General features: G+C 34.7%; 1 protein-coding gene and 1 long non-coding RNA gene across 5 annotated transcripts; one reads left to right on the forward strand and one right to left on the reverse strand.

Moving 5' to 3' along the window:
- Positions 1 to 2,738: 2,738 nt before the first annotated feature.
- LOC106058955 (low-density lipoprotein receptor-like) lies at positions 2,739 to 6,866 on the reverse strand. Its single transcript, XM_056027976.1, has 4 exons — positions 6,712 to 6,866; positions 4,985 to 5,104; positions 3,795 to 3,911; positions 2,739 to 2,959 (listed from the first exon to the last, which is right to left on the reverse strand). The coding sequence occupies exons 1-4, from the start codon at positions 6,818 to 6,820 to the stop codon at positions 2,829 to 2,831; spliced, it is 477 nt and encodes a 158-aa protein (XP_055883951.1). The 5' UTR covers positions 6,821 to 6,866; the 3' UTR covers positions 2,739 to 2,828.
- A 3,159-nt stretch (positions 6,867 to 10,025) lies between these two features.
- LOC129926092 (uncharacterized) lies at positions 10,026 to 16,216 on the forward strand. Of its 4 annotated transcripts, none has more exons than XR_008777781.1 (4): positions 10,026 to 10,685; positions 14,553 to 14,678; positions 15,021 to 15,089; positions 15,455 to 16,216. It is a non-coding gene; the product is annotated as an uncharacterized LOC129926092 (long non-coding RNA). The 4 variants fall into 4 exon arrangements; XR_008777783.1 differs by lacking the exon at positions 10,026 to 10,685 and adding an exon at positions 10,884 to 10,946; XR_008777782.1 differs by lacking the exon at positions 10,026 to 10,685 and adding an exon at positions 12,830 to 13,355.
- The last annotated feature ends 4,681 nt before the right edge of the window (positions 16,217 to 20,897 follow it).

Raw genomic sequence — 20,897 nt, forward strand, 5'->3', positions numbered from 1 at the left:
ATGGCATTTGAAATCTGGGACCCTTCCTTTATGCTCTCTCTTCATGTAGATCCAGTGCCCCTTTTTCCCAGCTGTTAGTGCCGATTTAAAGAGCTTTATGTCGCGTTTGCAGACATCAGTATACCTTAGCAGTGGACGACCAGTGGATCTCCTGCCTTCTGTTAAATCACAAATACAGAATGTCTTGTGAAAGTTGACCTTGTGGCATTCATAATAACTTATAGCTGTGTGCAAATATAAACAAATCGTCACGACTAACATGCTAAAGAATATGTGACATCCTTTTATAGAGCAAAGAATTGCAAGCCTAGAATAAATCGTACATGGTCGGACATGAACTACAGATTTGCTTATTCCAGTTACAATAATAGCATATCTTTACAACTGTACTTCAATGGAAGCACTACTTGTTCAGTTACTACACTTTATAATATTCTAATGATAGGCCTTTAGATTTAGACTTCAGAAGACGATGCGCAAAATTTTACTGAACATTAATTTATTAAACTCTTGAATCGATAACGCATAGGCACCATCAGGGGGGTACATGGTGGTGCACTTGCACCCTCTCCCCTCATGGATTCTGATTAAATCTACATCTACGTAATAAAAAAAAAACAGATCTGGAAAATGTATTCCATTATAAAATATTTTTAAAAAATGGCTAAAATGTGGCTACTCAGAATTCAGAGGCGTGGACTTACATGGTTGGCCATCCATTCCATACACCTAAGTTAATCTACTTATTTCTGCTACTACATTAACCAGTGGAAGCTCTATTTGTTCAGTTGCTACTTAGAAGTTAATTGATTTGATGGTGCAAAAAAAAATGGCTAGAATTTGGCTACTCGGAGTCCAGGGGGGTGCAAGATCACCCTCTTTGCTCCCCCCTGCGGGCGCCCATGTTTATGCTACAAGTCTGCAAGTGTTGGGTGGGCCTCCTAGCAAGGCCGGCTTTAGGTATACGTTAACTAGGCAGCCGCCTGAGGCTCAAAAAAATTAGAGATCAAATTGCGAAACAAGTATCAAATCTCAAACATAGCAGAACTCTATAGCTCTATGTCTACTAGCCTCGTTCTCAACATAGCAGAACTCTATGACTCTATGTCTGCTAGCCTCGTTCTCAAAATAGCAGAACTCTATGGCTCTATGTCTACTAGTCTCGTTCTCAACATAGCAGAACTCTATGTCTGCTAGCCTCGTTCTCAACATAGCAGAACTCTATGGCTCTATGTCTACTAGTCTCGTTCTAAGTCTACTATGATTCAAGGTTTATTCACAAATGTTTAGATCTACTTGTTAGACTACAGATGTTAGAGGACCATTGTTTCTTCCTTTTGATGCAACGTCGAATCGTTATTTCTAGTCTGGTGACCATGAGTCGTCCATGAGGCACATTGGTGCTATCGGGGCTCTTTGAATGAAACTTCTTTGTTGATTGGGATTGTTTTTTTTTTAGCTCATAGCGTATTTTTCTATCTTCATTTTTTTATATTGCACTTGGAGCCTCCATTTACATATGATAGTAGACTATATCAAGATGATGTTTATGTGTTATTTTACATTATGTCACGTGAAACTTAAGTATGGTTTATTGTGTCTAAATAAATTTCGTTGAATACAGAACATGAACGTAGTTTTGTATGACCGGAAGTAGGCCTACGTGCGTATGAGAGATGGAGAAACTAGCCAGTGAGTAAGTCAGTGAGTTGGTCATTCGGCTTCCAGACCGGGGTCGAATCCTGGTGAAGACTGGAATTTCTAATTTCGGGTTCTATGAGCGTCTCAGAATCCATCCAACTCAAATGGGTACCTGACAATAGTTGGGGAAACTAAAGGCGGTTGGTCGTTGTGCAAGCGGCATGATACCATTGTTAACCGTCGGCCACAGAAACAGATGTCGTTTAAATCATCTGCCCTATAGATCGCAGGGTCTGAAAAAAGGGGGAAGTAACTTTACTTAATGTCTCAAATTTTATCAACTCTGCAAAGCGAAATTCGGAATCAATGAGCATTTTTTTAAAACAAAAAGGGGACATTATTCATCTTAAAGAGAAAAAAAGCTTTCTATACAATAAACTCTGAGCATACCATAATGGGAGTTACATTGATATCAATGGCTCTTTGAGTTTTCTCTGTTGGCCTTTTTGTAATATGCAAAGCGCAAATGTTTCATAGTCAGTAATAGATACATTGATGACGAGATGGGACCAAGCAGAATATATTTGCGTACTCAGAAAGTTGTTAAAAACAAAATGCTGTGTATTGAAATAGTATTTCTCATTCCTCTTATTCTTTACTGCGGCCCTTGTAATGTTGAGTAAAATAGTGAGGTGAATTGTGTGTATATTTCCTCATCCTAAACTAATATACATACACATTCACCAGCATCAAATCTAAAATCATGACCATTCGTTATTTAAAATTAGATTGTCCAGTTTGCTGAAGTACGGAAGTCCAGAAAGATAGAATATGGTTATTTTTTTTTATTTATTTTAATTGGTCATTTGTAGAGAAACAAACTCAATAAATAAATTGCTCCTAAGCAGAATGAATTTTGGTAAGATATAACTTTAAGAAAACAGGAAATCTAAAAACTTTTTTAAAAGTATATTTTTATTGAAGAAACAAATGGTTTAACATATTACGCACGATACTACTTTTAAAAAATAGAAAAATATATATATGACATTTTCGCTCTACCCTGATGTTATGTGTTATAACGTTGTTGCTAAGGACGCTCTACCCTGATGTGATGTGTTACAACGTTGTTGCTAAGGACGCTCTACCCTGGTGTGATGTGTTATAACGTTGTTGCTAAGGACGCTCTACCCTGATGCTGTGCAGTTTCGCTCGTCCCACAAGTCACCACAGTCGTTGTAACCGTCACACTTCCAGGTCTCTTCGATGCAAAGGAAGTTGTCACATTTGATCTCCCCTTCTGGACAGACGAAGTTTTCTGAGAAGAAGAAATAAAAACTCATATTACTCCTTCTGTCTGTCTGTCTGTCTGTCAGTCTGGTACAAAATTTGTACAAGCTATTTCTCCCACACCTATCCTCGGATCAAATTGAAACTTTGCACAATTTTTCATTGGCATAAGACAAGACATAAATCAATATAAAAAATAACAAATTCAACAATTAATTACTGGTAATTAATTATTTTCTCTGACACCGACAAGGGAAATTAATCCTTCAGTATTCACAGGTACGAAAAGTTATGTAGGGTCTCGTCCCCTTATTTAATTGTTCAGATCATTTATCCAAAACCCATTCACAGATCAAGTTGAAACCTTAAACAATTATTTATTGTACCTAACAAAACATGAATCAATAATAAAAATAAAAATTAACCAATTAGTCAATTAATTTCTGTTTGTGTGTGTGTGTGTGTGAGAGAGAGAGAGAGAGAGAGAGATCGAATAAAGGAAAAAGCTTCTAAATTATTGAGAGATATCCTTGTAAGTGCGGCGTTCTTTCTCTAAAATAAGCTCTGAATTTAAAAAAAAAAAGGATTTTCATATATTTTGATATTTAGGGGTTTTTGACACATCGGCACACTTTAAGCAATGTCGTGCCCATAATCCCTTAAGAGTTAATCCTCTACCGCGAGGAGGTGTTAAGCGTTGTGCAACTAAATTATTAAAAATAAGGTCCATTCAAATCACAAAATGGAAAAAGCTTTTTAAATATTTGCTTGTTTACTATATGGAAGCAGGAACCAGAATGTACCAAAAAAAAAAAAAAAAAAGAAATGAAGGTTTAAAAAATTGTACTTAAGTTGTTTCTTACCGCAGTTCACTTCGTCTGAGGCATCGAGGCAGTCACGTGTGCCATCGCAGACAAAGTCCCTAGATATACATTCTTTGTTCTTGCACTGAAACTGATTAGCGTGACTACAGTCAGTGGCTGGAGAAGAAATAGACTAGTAGGTAAAGCCAACACAATTTGTTTTACTACATGAACAACAATCGTTCTGTGAGATGAACCACAATCGTTCTACGAGATAAACCACAGTCGTTCTACAAGATAAACCACAATCGTTCTGCGAGATGAGCCACAATCGTTCTACGAGATAAACCACAGTCGTTCTACAAGATAAACCACAATCGTTCTGCGAGATGAGCCACAATCGTTCTACGAGATAAACCACAGTCGTTCTACAAGATGAACCACAGTCATTCTACGAGATGAACCACAGTCATTCTACGAGATGAACCACAATCATTCTACGAGATGAACCACAATCATTCTACGAGATGAACCACACATCTTCTAGGAGGTGAAACACAATCGTTCTACGGGACGAACCGTAATTGTTCTACGAGATGAACCACATTCGTTCTACTAGATGAACCACAATCATTCTACAAGATGAACCACAATCATTCTACGAGATGAACCACAATCATTCTACGAGATGAACCACAATCATACTACGAGATGAACCACAATCATTCTACGAGATGAACCGCAATCATTCTATGAGATGAACCACAATCGTTCTACGAGATGAACCACAATCGTTCTACGAGATGAACCACAAATCTTCAACGAGATGAACCACAGTCGATAGAGAGTTATGATACAAGCAATGTTTAATAAATGGATGCTATGAACACGTCTGTATCACTAGCAGACACCAAAGACAGTGGAAGATGACAACTTAGTATACTGTTTAAATGAAGAAGAAGAAAAAAAGATAGAAAAAAGAAAGAAAAAGAAGCAGTCTGAGGAAATGGATGTTATGGCTGCCTTGTAGTATAGTATGCACTCAAGACTGTTGTCGCGATGGCCCCCGAGTTCAAACACCCCCTTCTGTTCTGCCTGATGCCGGGGCTATGATGGAGTCTCAGAAACGTACACACACAAACACACGTGCTCCAATCGTATTTCAACCACTGTAGCCAACAAGCTGCACCTTCTGAGATGATGTTTCCTGCGAACAAAGACAACCAAACATTGATGACGTCATTACTTACGGCAATTCAATTGTTCATCTGAGCCGTCATAACAATCTCTCTCAATATCACATAGCCATTTGTTTGGGATGCACAGCAGGTTGTCTTTACACGCGAACTCGTTCGCTTGACAGCTTAGGGCTGAATAGGTAGAAATAGAAATTAGATGTATAATAATAACAATAATAATAATAATAATAACATCACCAGAAAATTCCTCAGTGGAAACTGTTAAAGGAACTACGATGAATTTTGTTTCTCTTTAGCGAAACTCGACCCTGGCAGCGCAAGAGAATGACTACTCGTTCATTTCTAACATAATAATAATAATAATAATAATAATAATAATAATAATAAGACTTGTCTTCGAGTCCGAAGAATATTGAGGTAATGCAGTAATTAGCCCACAAATAATAATTATAATAATGATAATGGCAATGTCTTCAAGTCCGAAGATTAAAGATGAGTGCAGTGTTTCATGTGACTACGCAAACCCAGTTGCGACCTACATATTTTTCCGCAACTCGTGCAGACAAAATCGTTGACCACAAAAGTTTACTTCAAATTATCCTTTATCGGTGCATTATTTTTTTCTATTTTCGATATACTGTATCAGAGACGGCCCTAGCAGTTTGAGGGTCACTGGCGTGTAACATATGAAGAATTGGTCAGCATTGGCTATATTTACCATACCACAGAGCTCACTGGCGTTCCCGCCTTTAGTGCTGTTCCTGCAGGTACCATTGACCGCTTCTTTACATTCGGCTGGTATTAGTTCTTAAACTGGGACAAAAAGGATCTTCGTTCGCGCTCATCAGACACAGGGCCTAAAGTGGTCGCTCTACTCGCCACCCCAAATGCCGGCTCTTTAAGAAAAACGTAATGATCTAGGCTGTTCTGTGGAATTTTTAAATTTGGTGACTTTATAAATGTTGTTAACCAATAAACTGCATATAATCGTTCCTTTCTATAAAACTTTACTGCTCTTTTATTTTAAAGAAGATGGACTGAATATAAGGTATTTGTTTCAGTTTTTACATGTTTTTCAAATGAATGTCAACAAACTGATTATAGGGCTTTTTTGTGACGGTACGTACCGGTACGGCGTACCGGCACTTTTTTTGAAAAAAATATTACTTTTCTTGTATTTTAACGTATATTATTTTTAGTTGTTAAAAGTTAGGCAATCAACTACTGAGTACCTGCACCTAATCACTGAGTACCGGCACCTATTTTTTTAAAGCACTGCCTATAATAGTAGGCCTATTACTATAGCTAGGATTAATTAACTATTTTTATTTTGCCATAAAAAAAATTTAAATAATAATTTTTTAAAATAATTTTTATAATTAATTTATAATAAAATAAATCTTTTAATTGCTTGGCATTTTTTGGATCCCAGGTCCCAAATTATGATTGTCTATGAAGCTGTCAATATAGCGGCTTTATAGCCACATTCCTGTTTAAACAGCATGACTCATTTCAAAACCTAGGGTCAAAAATAACAAGTGATGAAGGATCCTTAAAAGATAAAAAACAACAACTTTAAGCTTGGCAAGAGCTGTCATAAGCAAACTGTGGAATATCTGGATGATTAGCATCAGCTTCCAAGTAAAATTAAAAATGTTTTCTTCCTTAGAGGTCTCTGTACTCCTACAATAGTTGTGAACCTTGGACACTGAACGTTGAGTCGTGTGCCGTTAGATCTACATCCAAATATTCCAACACAATGTGAATGTCCCTCTTACCTCTGTTACTTCTGCTGCCCCAGATTTTTTGGTAACTTTTCAACTTCCTTTCAGCCTCAGTGGCCACAAGAAAAGCCAAGATGGCAACAACACACACTTTCCAATGCATTTTGTCTATTGTGTCAACTAATGAAACGATTTTTTGTGCTCGTTCTTATATATAGGTGTTTGTATTTTTTTTTAATATTGTCAGCTTTGATTAGAAAATAATTAAAAAAATGGCGGTTGGAAATTCAGCAGCGTTTGCCATTAAGATAATAAAACTGTTTTCGTTTAGGAATATATTAATTATAGCCCTGTTTGATTATAATTAGTATTATATATGTATATTTGTAGTAATTGAAATATAAGTATTTATTAATTATGTGAATCTGTGTCGTCACTAGGGGGGTGCGGGGGATGCGGTCCGCACCGGGTGACACCCGTTAGGGGGTGACACCCAAGTAAAAAATGCACTTTTTGAATAACTGACAATTTAAAAAATAAACAAAAATGGCTAAATATTGGAACTTGCGATAATAAATAGATCTATCCACTTTTTTTTTTTCATTTCGACTAAACAGTTTAATTGTTTAATGAAATTCTATCAAAATGTTTAAAATGCTATATCATACTTAAATATATCAATGAAAACCTGAAGCCTTACTTTCAGATGTATACCAGCTGCATGTATGTAGGCCTATACCAGCTGCATGTATGTAGGCCTATACCAGCTGCATGTATGTAGGCCTATACCAGCTGCATGTATGTAGGCCTATACCAGCTGCATGTATGTAGGCCTATACCAGCTGCATGTATGTAGGCCTATACCAGCTGCATGTATGTAGGCCTATACCAGCTGCATGTATGTATTTGAACACCGCTTAGATTTTTTTTTTAAGTTTTAATCGAATCTATTGAATTTGTAACTAGCACCGTAATATCGGAATGCCAACCAATAGTCACTGTTTAACAAATGACGACATCCTTCAGGCATTATTGAAATCTCACATGTAATTAATGTAAATTTTGTAGAATTGGAAAGTAAATAAGTGGCCATTGAGGGATTTTTGTAAAAAACTTAATCGAATCTATTGAATTTGTAACTAGCACCGTAATATCGGAATGCCAACCAATAGTCACTGTTTAACAAATGACGACATCCTTCAGGCATTATTGAAATCTCACATGTAATTAATGTACATTTTGTAGAATTGGAAAGTAAATAAGTGGCCATTGAGATTTCTGATGATGATGATCTTATTTCATTTTTCTGTAAAAAGAAGCTCTAGCCAAGATGAAGGCAATCAATGTTACAATGTGTTCGTCGAATGATATACTTGAATATTTAGGGGACTTCTCTTCTGGGCTAGTGCCAAGAATGGTTCTGATGCTTCCTAATGGGGACGACTTAGTCACTGTCACGGATGAATATGTGTATGTATGTATAATCTATTTTTACACTCTGCGCGAATGACCGGAAGTGTGTTTGTTGGCAGAGAGTGGTTAGACAGGGTCCAGCGTGTGTGATATGCAGTAAAAGATTATTAAAGGTTCTGTGTTTGATCGAGTGGTTGAATTGTTTTATTTCGTTAACTAGAACTGAACCAGGGACACCTAGACGTAGCGAGACTCAAGGTAGTTTCTATCGAGTTATAAGTATAAATATAATAGGAAAGCTGTGACTGTCACTCAATAGCAAAAAAAAAAAACTTTATTTTTTTTGCTGTCGACTATTTTCAACTAATTGTATACAAATGAAATACAAATTTGTAACTTAATTCAATGTGTGGTTCCAAGTCCGACGTATTGAAGAATTCATCTGCATTGGAAAATTGGGAAATAAGAGCATCCGGCTACAAATACAATTGACAAGAAAGTCGTTGCTATGTTTGATGTCAAGAAGAAAAACAGTGGAATAATATATTGCACGTGCTGTTTCTATAAAAGCAGAATATTGGACATTTTGTGACCATATTAACAGCAAGTCTTTATTGAATAAAGAATTACCATGAGATGATGGAAATGTTATGTAGGTAAAGCCCATAGCTGAAAATACATCTGTAATGTTAACGTTTTTACAGCTCGCTACGGATGGCTGCGCGTTGGACTGTCAAACCCAGCCCGCTCCCATCCCCCTTCGTCTTGCGGGAGGTTTGGACTAGGAAGTAAACTATCGTCAACTCTGAAGGAACATCCAAAACATGTAAAACATTTTACAAACAAACATTTTACAAACACTAAATAGCAGGGCCGGACTTAAGCATTGTGGGGCCCAATTCGAAACGGATTTCGCGGGGCCAAGTTTGGGTAGGGAAGCGAACAATAAGTGAAATTTAAGAGTTTGTATTAGAAAATAAATTTGTCTATGCATTTTATTCATTCTTTACTACGTACAGAATTAATTTACGAGCCTTGCGTGTAACTAAGTCATACAGTATATCACAGTAAATCTGTTTCCTACATAGATTCCGCTCCGTAGCAAGAATTACCAAATGTTTCAATCTATCTTTGAGAATTGTTGACCTCAAGTTATTCTTCATTATTTTGAGGCGCGAGAAGCTTCTTTCACCTGATTAAACAATGACGGCTAATGCATAATGCCGTTTTTATTAATAGAGCATAGGATTGGCGTTTTCCATATTGAATGACACCCAAAATGACAATTTTTTTCTATATGTTTCCGAATATTTTAAGGACTTTTTTCGTATATTTTGCAATTTCGGGAGATTTCCAGGAACTCCGGAAATCTGTTTTAAGTTATAAAATGGTTTAATTTAATAATTTATACACCTTGAATTAGCTCGGGTCCCATAAAAGTGCGGATCCTTCGGTCACATAGGTTGCAGTGGCTTAAGGCCGGCCCTGCAAAATAGCGGCGTATGCTACGCTGCCGGTCGACTAGTAGTAACTATTTCACCACAGTTGCCAACATAAAGTTACTGACCCGCTGAAAAGTGGATTTTGTCTCTAATGGGGCTTCTTTATTGTGGATATCCCCCTGAATCGTAGCACAGGCTGCCCTCCCTTAGACACTTTTCGTTGACCGGGGGGGGGGGGCTGAGGGTATTTGAACGGCAGTTTTGTGTCTCCTGTTGTGAATAGTGAGACCTATGTGGCCCCGGAATGTTTGGCTGCTGTCCACAATCGTCCACAAAACAAATTAGACCTGACCGCAATGAGCTGGCTTAAGCATACAAGATGTGTTTTTACAATCACGTTTAAAAACACAGCGTTCGCTCGCAGGTACATCACACACACACATACAATGATTGGAATGTATTATTAATATAAATTGTATTTAAAAGTTGTTTTTTTTTAATTTGGTTATCCATGGAACTATACTAATGGAACACCAGCTTCGAGATTTTATGATCAGAGTGCCGTCGCGCATCTTTTTTCGCGCACCATACCAATTTGAAAAATCGATGAGGATGCCAAAGAAGAAATTTACTCCGAGAGCCACTTGGATTGACCTTCATTGAGAGTAAAACTTCCCCACACTATATTTTATTAGATTTGTACAAACTTTATCCATTTTCTGACTATCTGATAAAATAGATACAATTTCCCTGAATAATGGATCGTCACAAAAGATTTTTTTTTAAGGCCACTTCGTTAAAATAGGTGTTTCCAGTACTTCCTCATTTGGGTATTTTACACAAAATCTGGAATTATTTTTTATGTACATGTCATTATTATCATCTGTCCCGCGCAACCAAACCATCCACTTTTCCCGGTCACCAATGTTCTTAACAAGATATCAAGAGAGAGACGCTGGTCCATTATTTGCGTAGTCCAGCCAGCTTTTTTTTTTGACAACCTTTTGTCGTTCTCTCTCATGAAGGATATGTTTTGAAAATTAGTCTTACAAAATACAATTCCAAACCAACTCATGCAGTTATCGTCTTTTCACAGTATTGAGGAGTCATCCTTTTTGCTAGCCAGAGTGTTAATTGGCAAAAGTGAAAAATTCATTTGTTTAATTTTTTAAAGTAAATATTCATAACTATATCTTTTATATAATAATATATTTTTAAAATAATAATCTTTTATATAGACATGTTTTAATAGATCTAATAAATGATTAACTCGGACCTACCAATATGGGTATATAAATACTTAAATCTGGGTATTTAAAATTTCGAATGCGAATTTTTTAAAAACCGAACTTATATATAGATCTAGAACTTGTATAATAGATCTATCTAGAATAATATAGATCTACAACACCTAGACTAAAGTTAAAGACTAAGGTCTAGATTTATTTAACGTTTTAAAAAAAATCAATAGATCTAATATAGACAGTCATGAGATCCACTCTATTTTATCTACAATCTAGATCTAGACCATACATGAGATCAATATGAATATGAATATTTATAGATCTAGTCTAGACACCTAGATCTAGATCTAGATCTAGACTAGATCTATCGATCATCTAGTCCAGTGATTCCCAAAGTGGTCCATATAGACCCCCAGGGGTCTACGAAGACCTCCAAGGGGTCTACGAAAGTAAAAAAATAAATTGGGGGTCTATGAGATGTCCACGGGGGTCTACGGTAATAGATTTCATTTAAGCAGGTCGTAACTTAATTTTCACATTCCATTAATGTAATTATTTCATACACTAATATATGATTTGTACCCGAGTAAATCCTTTCAATATTTATCCTGCTATTGAAACGAAACATTCTTGTATTCAATTTCAATACTTATTTAAATAGCTTAATTTTGTCTACATGTAACTAATATTTAGAAAAAAAAAAGGAATGTAGACAGTACAGCATTAATTATTTTAAAATGGAATTCATTCCTTCCTTGTCAAACACATAGTTGCCTAAGTGACTTATTTATGACGATATGAAACCAGTTACGCTGGATGATCATCTGAGGCAATGCCACCCTGACAAAAATTAAGATTTGAACAACTTTCGAACACTCAAAGTTCAGAATAGACCCACAAAATCTCTGTTCGACATCATATAGAGAAGATTTTGGTTTGTGAGCGTCTTACAAGATTTCTTTACTTATAGCAAAATACGGAAAACAGCAAAGGCATTGTTATTACCTTTTTACAAAAACCTACATCTGTTACTATTAAAAGAATTTCTTTAAGCGACAATACAGTTTAAGGTCGCTTCGGTGGCATGAGTTATAAAATTAAAACCTTCTTATGTAAATCTTTGCAAAAGATATAAATACAGTTTGGTCAGACAAGGTGTAGCGCTGTGTGCTACAAACTGTCTAATGGTCACCATATTATCTCATCTCATCTATGTCTGTGGTCCTTTCTGGGCATAGGCCATCAACCAGCTTTTTCCAGGCATCTCGGTTCTAGGCGAGACTCTCCTACTGTCTCCACGTCTTGTCCATCTGCTTGGCATCTGCTTCCAAATCGCGGTGCCATGGTAAAGCTCAAGCAGCCTTCCATTAGCTGAAGAACACCTGGGGATCTAGGGAAAAAAGCACCACCACCAATATCAGGCTATGTAACACCATTGTTAAGCCGATACTACTTTATGGAGAAGAGACCTGGAGAACCACCATCACCACCATGAAAAAAAATACAGGTATTCATCAATAGCTGCCTGAGGAAGATCCTTATAATCCGCTGGCCAGACAAGATCTCGAATGAGGAACAGTGGCAAAGAACAAAGCAGCAGCCCATTGAAGTAGATATCCTTCAGAGACGCTGGAAATGGATAGGTCACACCCTTCGCCAGCCTGCATCCAGCATAACATGGCAAGCCCTTGCCTGAACCCACAAGGAAAGAAGAAGAGGGGACGGCCCAGGGATACATGGCGGTAATGGTCACCGTCTCCTTATATTTCCTTAAGGTTGACCGACGAGACCTGGTTTAGGCTCCAGTTACTCGCCTCTGCCCCTCTCCTGTTAATGAAAACAGTTCCGCAGATTTAATATTTGAGCCACGCGTGAAAGATCAAGAAATACACGAGAAACTGTTCTTTGCGAAACCTTTTACAATAATACTTAAAGCATATTCATTAATTAATTAATTAATATTTAATGTTAGAAAGACTAATTAATAGAAAAACATATTTGTGTATAAAACATTATATCCGTAGTTGTGTAGTTTTAAATTACTATTTCACTCTTCAACGTACTACAGTTAGAAATTTGTTTAAAAATAATGTTGATGAATTTGCAAAAATTTGCAAGTTGAGTAGGGGGTCTACCGAAAACCAGAAAACATGGCAGGGGGTCTACGAGACAAAAAAGTTTGGGAACCACTGATCTAGTCTGTCTATAGTCTATAGCTTTAGACTTAGTATACACTTTTACAGTATATGAGTATACTCATACGAGTCATACTGGCTATACTATAGTATAGACACTATAGTTAGTATAGTTAATACTTTTTAATAGTAGATCTATAATCTATCAATTCTATCTAAATCTAGACTTCACTTTCACATCACATTCACACGATTATTGATACAGACAATGAATGAAAAGAATGCAGTGGTTATACTTATTATACTTATAGTGACGATACTACTTATAGATCTACCAGTTGATAAACATCATCATCATAGATAATAATTAAATAATCTACATCTATAATCATAGTGCCCTTTATTTAGTCAATATAGTCAAGTCAAGATAGTGGAACGTAAACTCGAAGGTTTAATACAATACGGTATGAGTCTATGAGTTAGTATAAGATTAATTATTTTGTTACTTTGTATGTGACAGTATGTCAATGTCTCAATTAAAATAATTAATATCATCAGCCATATCATTTTAAATATTTAAAAAGTAGACATAGATTTTTATTATATTATAAATAGATAGATTAGATCTACATATAATTTTACAAACTTTAGAAATGATTGATTTTATTTTTAATTGATAAGCCTTCTAGACTAGATCTAGCATCTCTAGCTAGACTCTAACATGTAGATAGTAGATCTTTGAATTGGATCGATATTCACCTTCCTAAATTGTCTCTAAAGTCTGTAGCTGATTTGAGAGGCCCAACGAGGCAAGACAAGTCTATTAGTACTCTGTCTCTTGATCTATCTAGTAGGCCTACTAAGCTAGTGCATTAGCCATAGTGTAGTCAATCTTGACAACTAGTCTTCTAGAATAATTAGATCTAGATCCAGTTTAGATTTAGAATATAAAAGTTTTTACTACCTAAAATACTAAATCTACTGATCTAAATTCTAGATATATAGATCCAGTTCAGATTAGGAATATAAAAATATTCACTAGCTAAAATTCTAAATCTACTGATCTATACTTAATATATGTTAGATATTATATGACATATACAAAAATTATTATTAAGATATAATTATAGATTCTAGACTAGTTATATATGTACATAAAATATATAAATAAAAGATAAAATTTATGCAGGCTTAGGTCCCATAAATTTATAATTGATCCAGATCTATCAGTAAAAGTTACCTTCGATTGGCAGTTTTACCCAATCTAATCTATACAAGACAATTTATAATCCATGCCTTGCCTACACCCCATGTATATTAAATAATAGTTTCCATTCCATGCCATGCCCAGACCCATGAGTTCATGAAATAATAAATGATGTGGTGTCAAGTTGGATCTATCCCCTGAAATTCAGTACTTTCATATAAAACTCACATATCTAGTTAATTATTTGCTATGACACTCTGATAAACTTGGACTTGTGTGATACATATATGTTTCTTATCAGATTTAATTAATGAAGTTTTGGTGCATTTTAACCAGTAATAAGGCTACAAAAGTAGCATCAGGTGTATTCTAACCATTGGTATTTTTCCTGGCAACATTTCTATTCTAGTCTGTGATAAATTATAAATTTAAAAAAATGTTTGTAATGTTTCAGTTATTAACAAGTAGAACCATGGCAACCAGTTCTGAGGATGTACCAGAATGGCTCAAGGATCATACTTATACTATTTCTACTCTCTGGGCAGACATTAATAATATTGGCATCCATTCAATATTTAATGTAAGTACTACTATACAATTTTTATTTTAGTTATCTAAAGATGTTTTATGTATTGTGTGATTTTCATGGTCAAGCAACATCCAAATATCGGAATTTAACATTTTTCTCTAGTTTTTTTTTTTATTTATAACAGTCTTAAGCACATTCATCTTTCATGAGTGCCTAATATACCTTGGCTGTTGTGCAGGCCATTCCTTTACAATAAACTGTTAGATGAAATTAGGCAAAATTGTCTGATAATTTGTATGTTTGATACAACAACGTTTTCAATTTAATAATATTTTTTTTTATTTAAATGTTTTCAAAAGAAATTAACCAATATGCCTAATTGTATAATTACAGTTATGTTTGGAAATGCAAGAAAAAGGCATGCATTCCTGAAAAGTCACTGATTGGTTGCACCTCTTAAAGGTAAGGTACTGCAATTTTTCCCTATGTACTTTTCTCATAAGCTGAAGTACTTGTATTTTTGAAAAACTAGTTTTCCATGAAAATGTAAATCATAATATATGTTATAGTTGCTTTTAGATTAGTTCAATGTGCATCACATTAACTGAACATCTGCCTTCACCTATAGTAATAATTCATAACTATTAAGGTCAGGGCCATGTCTACACATTAACGCAGTAGCTCCTTTTAGGTACAGACTATTTTTAGAATGGCAAAATTATATAACTATACTTAATAACATATATACGTTTAGCATGGTCAACACATATGTCACACATATTTTTTTTTTTTTTTTGAAAATCCCTTTTATTTATTTTTATAACTAGATAACTTTCTGTTATGAGAAAAGATGAGATTCTTGGACTCCTGCATAGCACCACCAGAAAGGAAAATCCCATCATGTTGCAAAATAAAAGTCTTGGACCAATTTTAATTTAAGATATATATATATTATACTGTAAGCTGTATACATATTTATGTATATCCTGTCATTCAGCCAACAGGTTTGGATTTAGTATTTCTTTAAATCTGTTTGATATTGTACTTGAAAACTATTAATCTGAGCCCCATTAAAACAAGAGGGAGTGCAGTGGATGAGTGGTAAGGGAAATTTTACTTTTTTAAAATTAAAAATAAGAATCTAACAAAAGTAAACATATAAAATATGGTGCATTCTCCTTAAAACTAAAACCTGGTGCAAAGGTTTAAAATGTTGGCAAAAAAAAAGCAACATCAATTAAATATTCTTAATTCCCTTACTGAGAAGAACATGCATGTTGTTCCCTCATAAGTTTCTTGACAGAGGAAATCTTGTTTATATTAGATTTGAATTAAGCAAATTAAGAAAAAAATTATAATCATTATTTCAAATGGTTGTATCTAAACCTTATGAATTATTTTTCAGTTATAAGTATATTGAAATGAATGGATAATCATGAAATTGTTAAATAATTGCCATTGACTAAAGAACCATAATTTTTTTTTTTTAATTAATTTCAAAATGATTTTTTTCAAGCAGAGTTCACATAGATCTTGAGTGAAATTTTTCTTTTTTTGACTAATGCTTCAATTTTATTGTATCATTAGTTTTTTATTTTTATTACCCAGAATATTTAAAAAATTAGTACACTATTTTCATGTAATAATGTAACTTGGTATTCACACATCAAAATACACTATAATCTTTAGGCCATATAGATTTGTATAAATATAAATTAACTTTCCTAAATACGTTGTAAATGTATATTGTTTGGATAAGAATAAAGTTTTTCTGTAGACAATTATTGTTCAAGATTTGTTGATGCTCCTGCTTAATAAATTATATATACAGGTCATTAGTTTTAACACACTACTGACACAAGAAAAACTGGTCGCCCTCACTTCCATTACATAGATGTAATAAAACGTGACCTCAAATCAGTGAACATCAACACTGACAATTGGGAAGACATAGCTTTAGACCGCAACAGATGGAGAGAGACAGTGACCAAGAAAGCTATGGACAGTAAAAGTACATGGGTCTCAGCTCAGGAAGAAAAACGTACAATCCGAAAAACGGCCAGCTCCTCTACCACTGAAGCAAAAGCCACCTTAACCTGTGCTGTGGACGGGAGTGTCTCTCCAAAATAGGGCTCCACAGCCACATGAGGAAGTGTGCTCTGAGATGAAACCTTAGTCTTTCTACAACTGAAGGAGGCCAATGATGATGATGATGATACAGGTCATTATTTTAACACGTCTGATAATAAATGACAGTACAAGTTATTGAATGAAAATTTGTAATTATTTCAGCTGCTTTAGGCCTACATCAATGTGAGGTACCAGTACTTTGATTGTGTCATATAACAATTTAAAGCAACATTTTGAAATGAATAGTGTGTAGAATTGACAGTAAATACATTTAAGTGATGGGCTGTGATCTGCATGAATTGAGAGCTGATCATGTATTGAATTTGTGTTTTTGATCTTTACTTCAAGTAAATGTTAATGAACAATTAATTTTTAATGAATAAATAACTAAAAAATAAATACAAAGAAACCATAAACATCTACTTTATTTTAATATTTTTTTTTCATCAGAACAGAATTTCCAACTTTGCATTCTTAAAATAAAATATAAAAATATATATATATATATATATAAAATATAATTTAAGTAGAGTTAGAACACAAAATCATAGTTTTGAAATTAAGTAAATTAAGCTAATGTGTGATCTCTTATAAACATTTGTATATAGACTACACACAATTTAATTATTATTTTTCATCAAATTGCAGGAACTAGTACATGTACTTATGCATATTTGACAATAAAAAACCTTAGTCAATGAATAGTAATACTAGTAAATGAGATAAAAGTAAACTAAATATCATCAATGCTATTGAAGCCACACTTGTTTCTTTTTATCTTGATTGGTGGACTGCAATTAAAGTTGCTATTAATTTTACTTAGTTGAAATGCCAGTGTCGTCTCTTTGAATCCTAAGCTTATTTTCTTGGTTACTGGAAGTCCAGATGTTTGGAGTTTCATTTTAAACACCTATACTTTCCGAAATGGCCTTCCGATAGGCAAAACCTATTTGCCTAACATGTCATATGCACATAAAGAGGTACCACAGAAATGCTTTAAAGACAAGCTTAGGCGCCAACTTGCTTTAACTGACATAGAATAAGAGAGCACCTGGTTGCATACAGCTTCAGAACGAGACAGCTGGAGGTCACTTACAAAGGTGTGGTATACACCAATGAAAATTAATTGCCGAGGGTAGACGGCAAAAAGAAAAAAACAACTGATTCTACCACAGGTGGACAATGGTTACGCCTGTGCTCAGTGTGGCATAATATGTAGGTCACAGCTGGGGCTGAGTAGCCACTGGAAACATAGCATTCCTCATAAGTCTTCGGAATCAAAGACAACCCTATCATTTTTGTAGAATAGTTTGTAGCTTCTGTAAATGCATGAAATGCCGTCACAAATGACACTAGTCCTCTGTGAGTTTGATGGATTATAAACATCTTACTTCTTTGCCTTATATTAAATGGTCCTTCTGTCTGTTCCACTAGGTACTTGCGTTTATCTAAATATCATTGATATATTGTAACATGTCATCAAAATAAAAACTAGAATCTCTGCAACTGGTTTACAAGTCAGAAGTCATCAATAACACTTGCCATTTAAAAAAAAACTACAATTTAGATTACTGATTAAGTCAAATTAGTGACTGATTATTCGATTCATTTAGGCCTATAATTTTTTTAATGTGAATATATAATGATCCTTTACACTTTGTGACTTTACTAGTAGATCTATACTTTGGAGTAGACTTGTTTGTTGAGCTAAAGTCGGAAGTACACATTGAATTTTACTAGTAATCATCTAGTCAAATGTAGTGATCTACTAATAACTAACTAGATCTAGATCTAGAATCTACTAGATGTAGAGCAGTAGAGTCTAGTAGTAGAGAGAGTAGGCCTATCTGTCATATCGTGATCAGTAGGTGGCTGAAGTTTTATAAATCTATTCCATGACAAAAACCCTTACTAGATTTAGATCTACTGGTCTAGACATCTAGATCTAACAAGAAAACTGAATTAGAGAAGTAGCTTTCTGGATCTAGAACTAGAATCTATATATTACTAATATTAGATCTAGTTGCGTCAAACGCTTAATTTTTTGTTGTTGTTTTTAATAAATGCACATAAAATACATTGTATTTTGGCAATAAAAATACCCAGTTGGTAGTCAAGTAATTCTAATAATTAATTAATGAATGACTCTATCAGTATTTGTTTTAGATCTATCAGATTTAGGCCTATATGACTTATTATTTATACTTATTTTATATCATTCGTCCAAGAAAATGTAGCTCTAGATCTATTTCATTTTAGATTAGGCTATAGTTTTTTTTTTTTGTCATTTTATTTAGGCTACAATATTATATATATCAAGATTAACTTTTTCTTTGTTTCCCACGAGACATGTATGCCTATAGCCTAGTCCTTTCGATAATAAAAAAAAACGATTAGAAATGCGTAGCTTGGAGTGTCAAAACTGTATTAGGCCTCCTATTTTTATTTCGTGCAATTTAGTATATCGTAACAAATACGCATTTAGCGGAACGGTAGACATGTCTATATCCAGATTTAGTGTAAATAAACCAAACACAGAAACACTGAAAGATTGTATTTTCGGAATTTAGATTCTATTTTTTGGAAAATAAGTGGCATTTTATAGGGTGATCGAAAAAAATAACTTTTGTGACGATCTCTTATTCAGGGAAATTGTATCTATTTTATCAGATAGTCAGAAAATGGATAAAGTTTGTACAGATCTAATAAAATATAGTGTGGGGAAGTTTTACTCTCAATGAAGGTCAATCCAAGTGGCTCTCGGAGTAAATTTCTTCTTTGGCATCCTCATCGATTTTTCAAAATGGTATGGTGCGCGAAAAAAGATGCGCGACGGCACTTCGACTCTCTTTGTCTTTGTAAAAAACTCGAAGCTGGTGTTCCATTAGTATAGTTCCATGGGTTATCTACCTATCTTGAGAATTCAACATTTGGTGAACAAATGTTGTCACCGCTATCTTGTTTTCAGCACCGTGCAAAGAGAACAAAGTGGTGCGTCCATTTCAATGTCTGTACTAATTAATGTTTTAGAACTTTTCAGAATTGTCAGGTCCTCCCTCTCTCTCTCTCTCTCTCTCCCTCTCTCTCCCTCTCTCTCAATCTCTCTCTCTCTCCCTCTCTCTCCTCATTTAATACTTTAAGGTCGTAGTAGCTGACTGCCAAAGTGATTGGTCCCTAGGAGTTCCAGGTTCAAATCTTGGTGAAGACTATGATTTTTATTTTCTGGAGTTTTGAGGCGCCCTTGTCCAACCAACTCTAATGGGTACCTGACATTAGTTGGGGAAAGTAAGGCAGTTGGCTGTTGTGCTGGCCACATGACAGCCTCGTTAACTGTCGGCCCTAGAAACTGGTGACCTTTACATTTATTTTTTTTTTATATTTATGTTTCTAGCTTGAAGCATTAAACGTTACAAATTTAAATGTTTGCAATAATCTCATAAAATTTATTTTTTTCGGAAATATAGGTGTGTGTTAAAATTCGAACAATTTCAAAATAGATTGACCCATTTTGCTGGAGTAATAGGCCCTACCTCTTAAAATGATAGTGCGTGACTGCCTTGGCAATGTTTTTCTTTTTATGTAATTGGTATCTCGTAGAGAATAAAAACAATAAATAAATTGGTACTAAGCAAGATGAATTTTGTTAGGATGTAACATAAATAAGACAGTTTATACACTAAGTGTCTCATTTACAAAGCAAAATGTTACCATTCAAAAAAAAAAGTATACTTTTAAGAAGAAGAACAATTAATAACTAGCGAATAATTAAATTTAGGGTTACTTCCCTTTGACCTGATTACCAAATAAAAACAACGAGAAATTTGAGGATAAATTACTCCAATTAGATTTATAGGACGATAATTATCATACATGAAAATTTGTGACTATTAAGTTTCGAAATTACTCTCTTTTAGGACCACCAGAAAGGCCCTTGTCCGTGGCCAGAATTGAAAGATTGGCTTTTCACCGACCCCTCTGTCAAGAGGTCCCCATCATCAAGGTGATTATGTAATCACGTCTGTTTTCGTGGGACACTACCATCCCCCATGCGAAGACCGCAAACGGAGTCTCTGGGGGGGGGGGGTGCCTCCGTTTTCTCATAATCTTCCGCCAACGTAGGTGGAACTGCGTAGTAGATGT

The sequence above is a fragment of the Biomphalaria glabrata genome, chromosome 4 (assembly GCF_947242115.1).
Source record: "Biomphalaria glabrata chromosome 4, xgBioGlab47.1, whole genome shotgun sequence".
In the NCBI taxonomy this organism is placed as follows: domain Eukaryota; kingdom Metazoa; phylum Mollusca; class Gastropoda; family Planorbidae; genus Biomphalaria; species Biomphalaria glabrata.

What these genes read in the sequence shown, in the direction of transcription:
- LOC106058955 (XM_056027976.1), bottom strand. Translation starts at nt 6,820, where the DNA reads ATGCATTGGAAAGTGTGTGTTGTTGCCATCTTGGCTTTTCTTGTGGCC. An exon ending in AGATGAACAATTGAATTGCC is followed by an intron (nt 3,912 to 4,984) that starts GTAAGTAATGAC and finishes TTTCTTCTCCAG; the next exon opens with CCACTGACTGTAGTCACGCT. An exon ending in CTCAGACGAAGTGAACTGCG is followed by an intron (nt 2,960 to 3,794) that starts GTAAGAAACAAC and finishes TCTTCTTCTCAG; the next exon opens with AAAACTTCGTCTGTCCAGAA.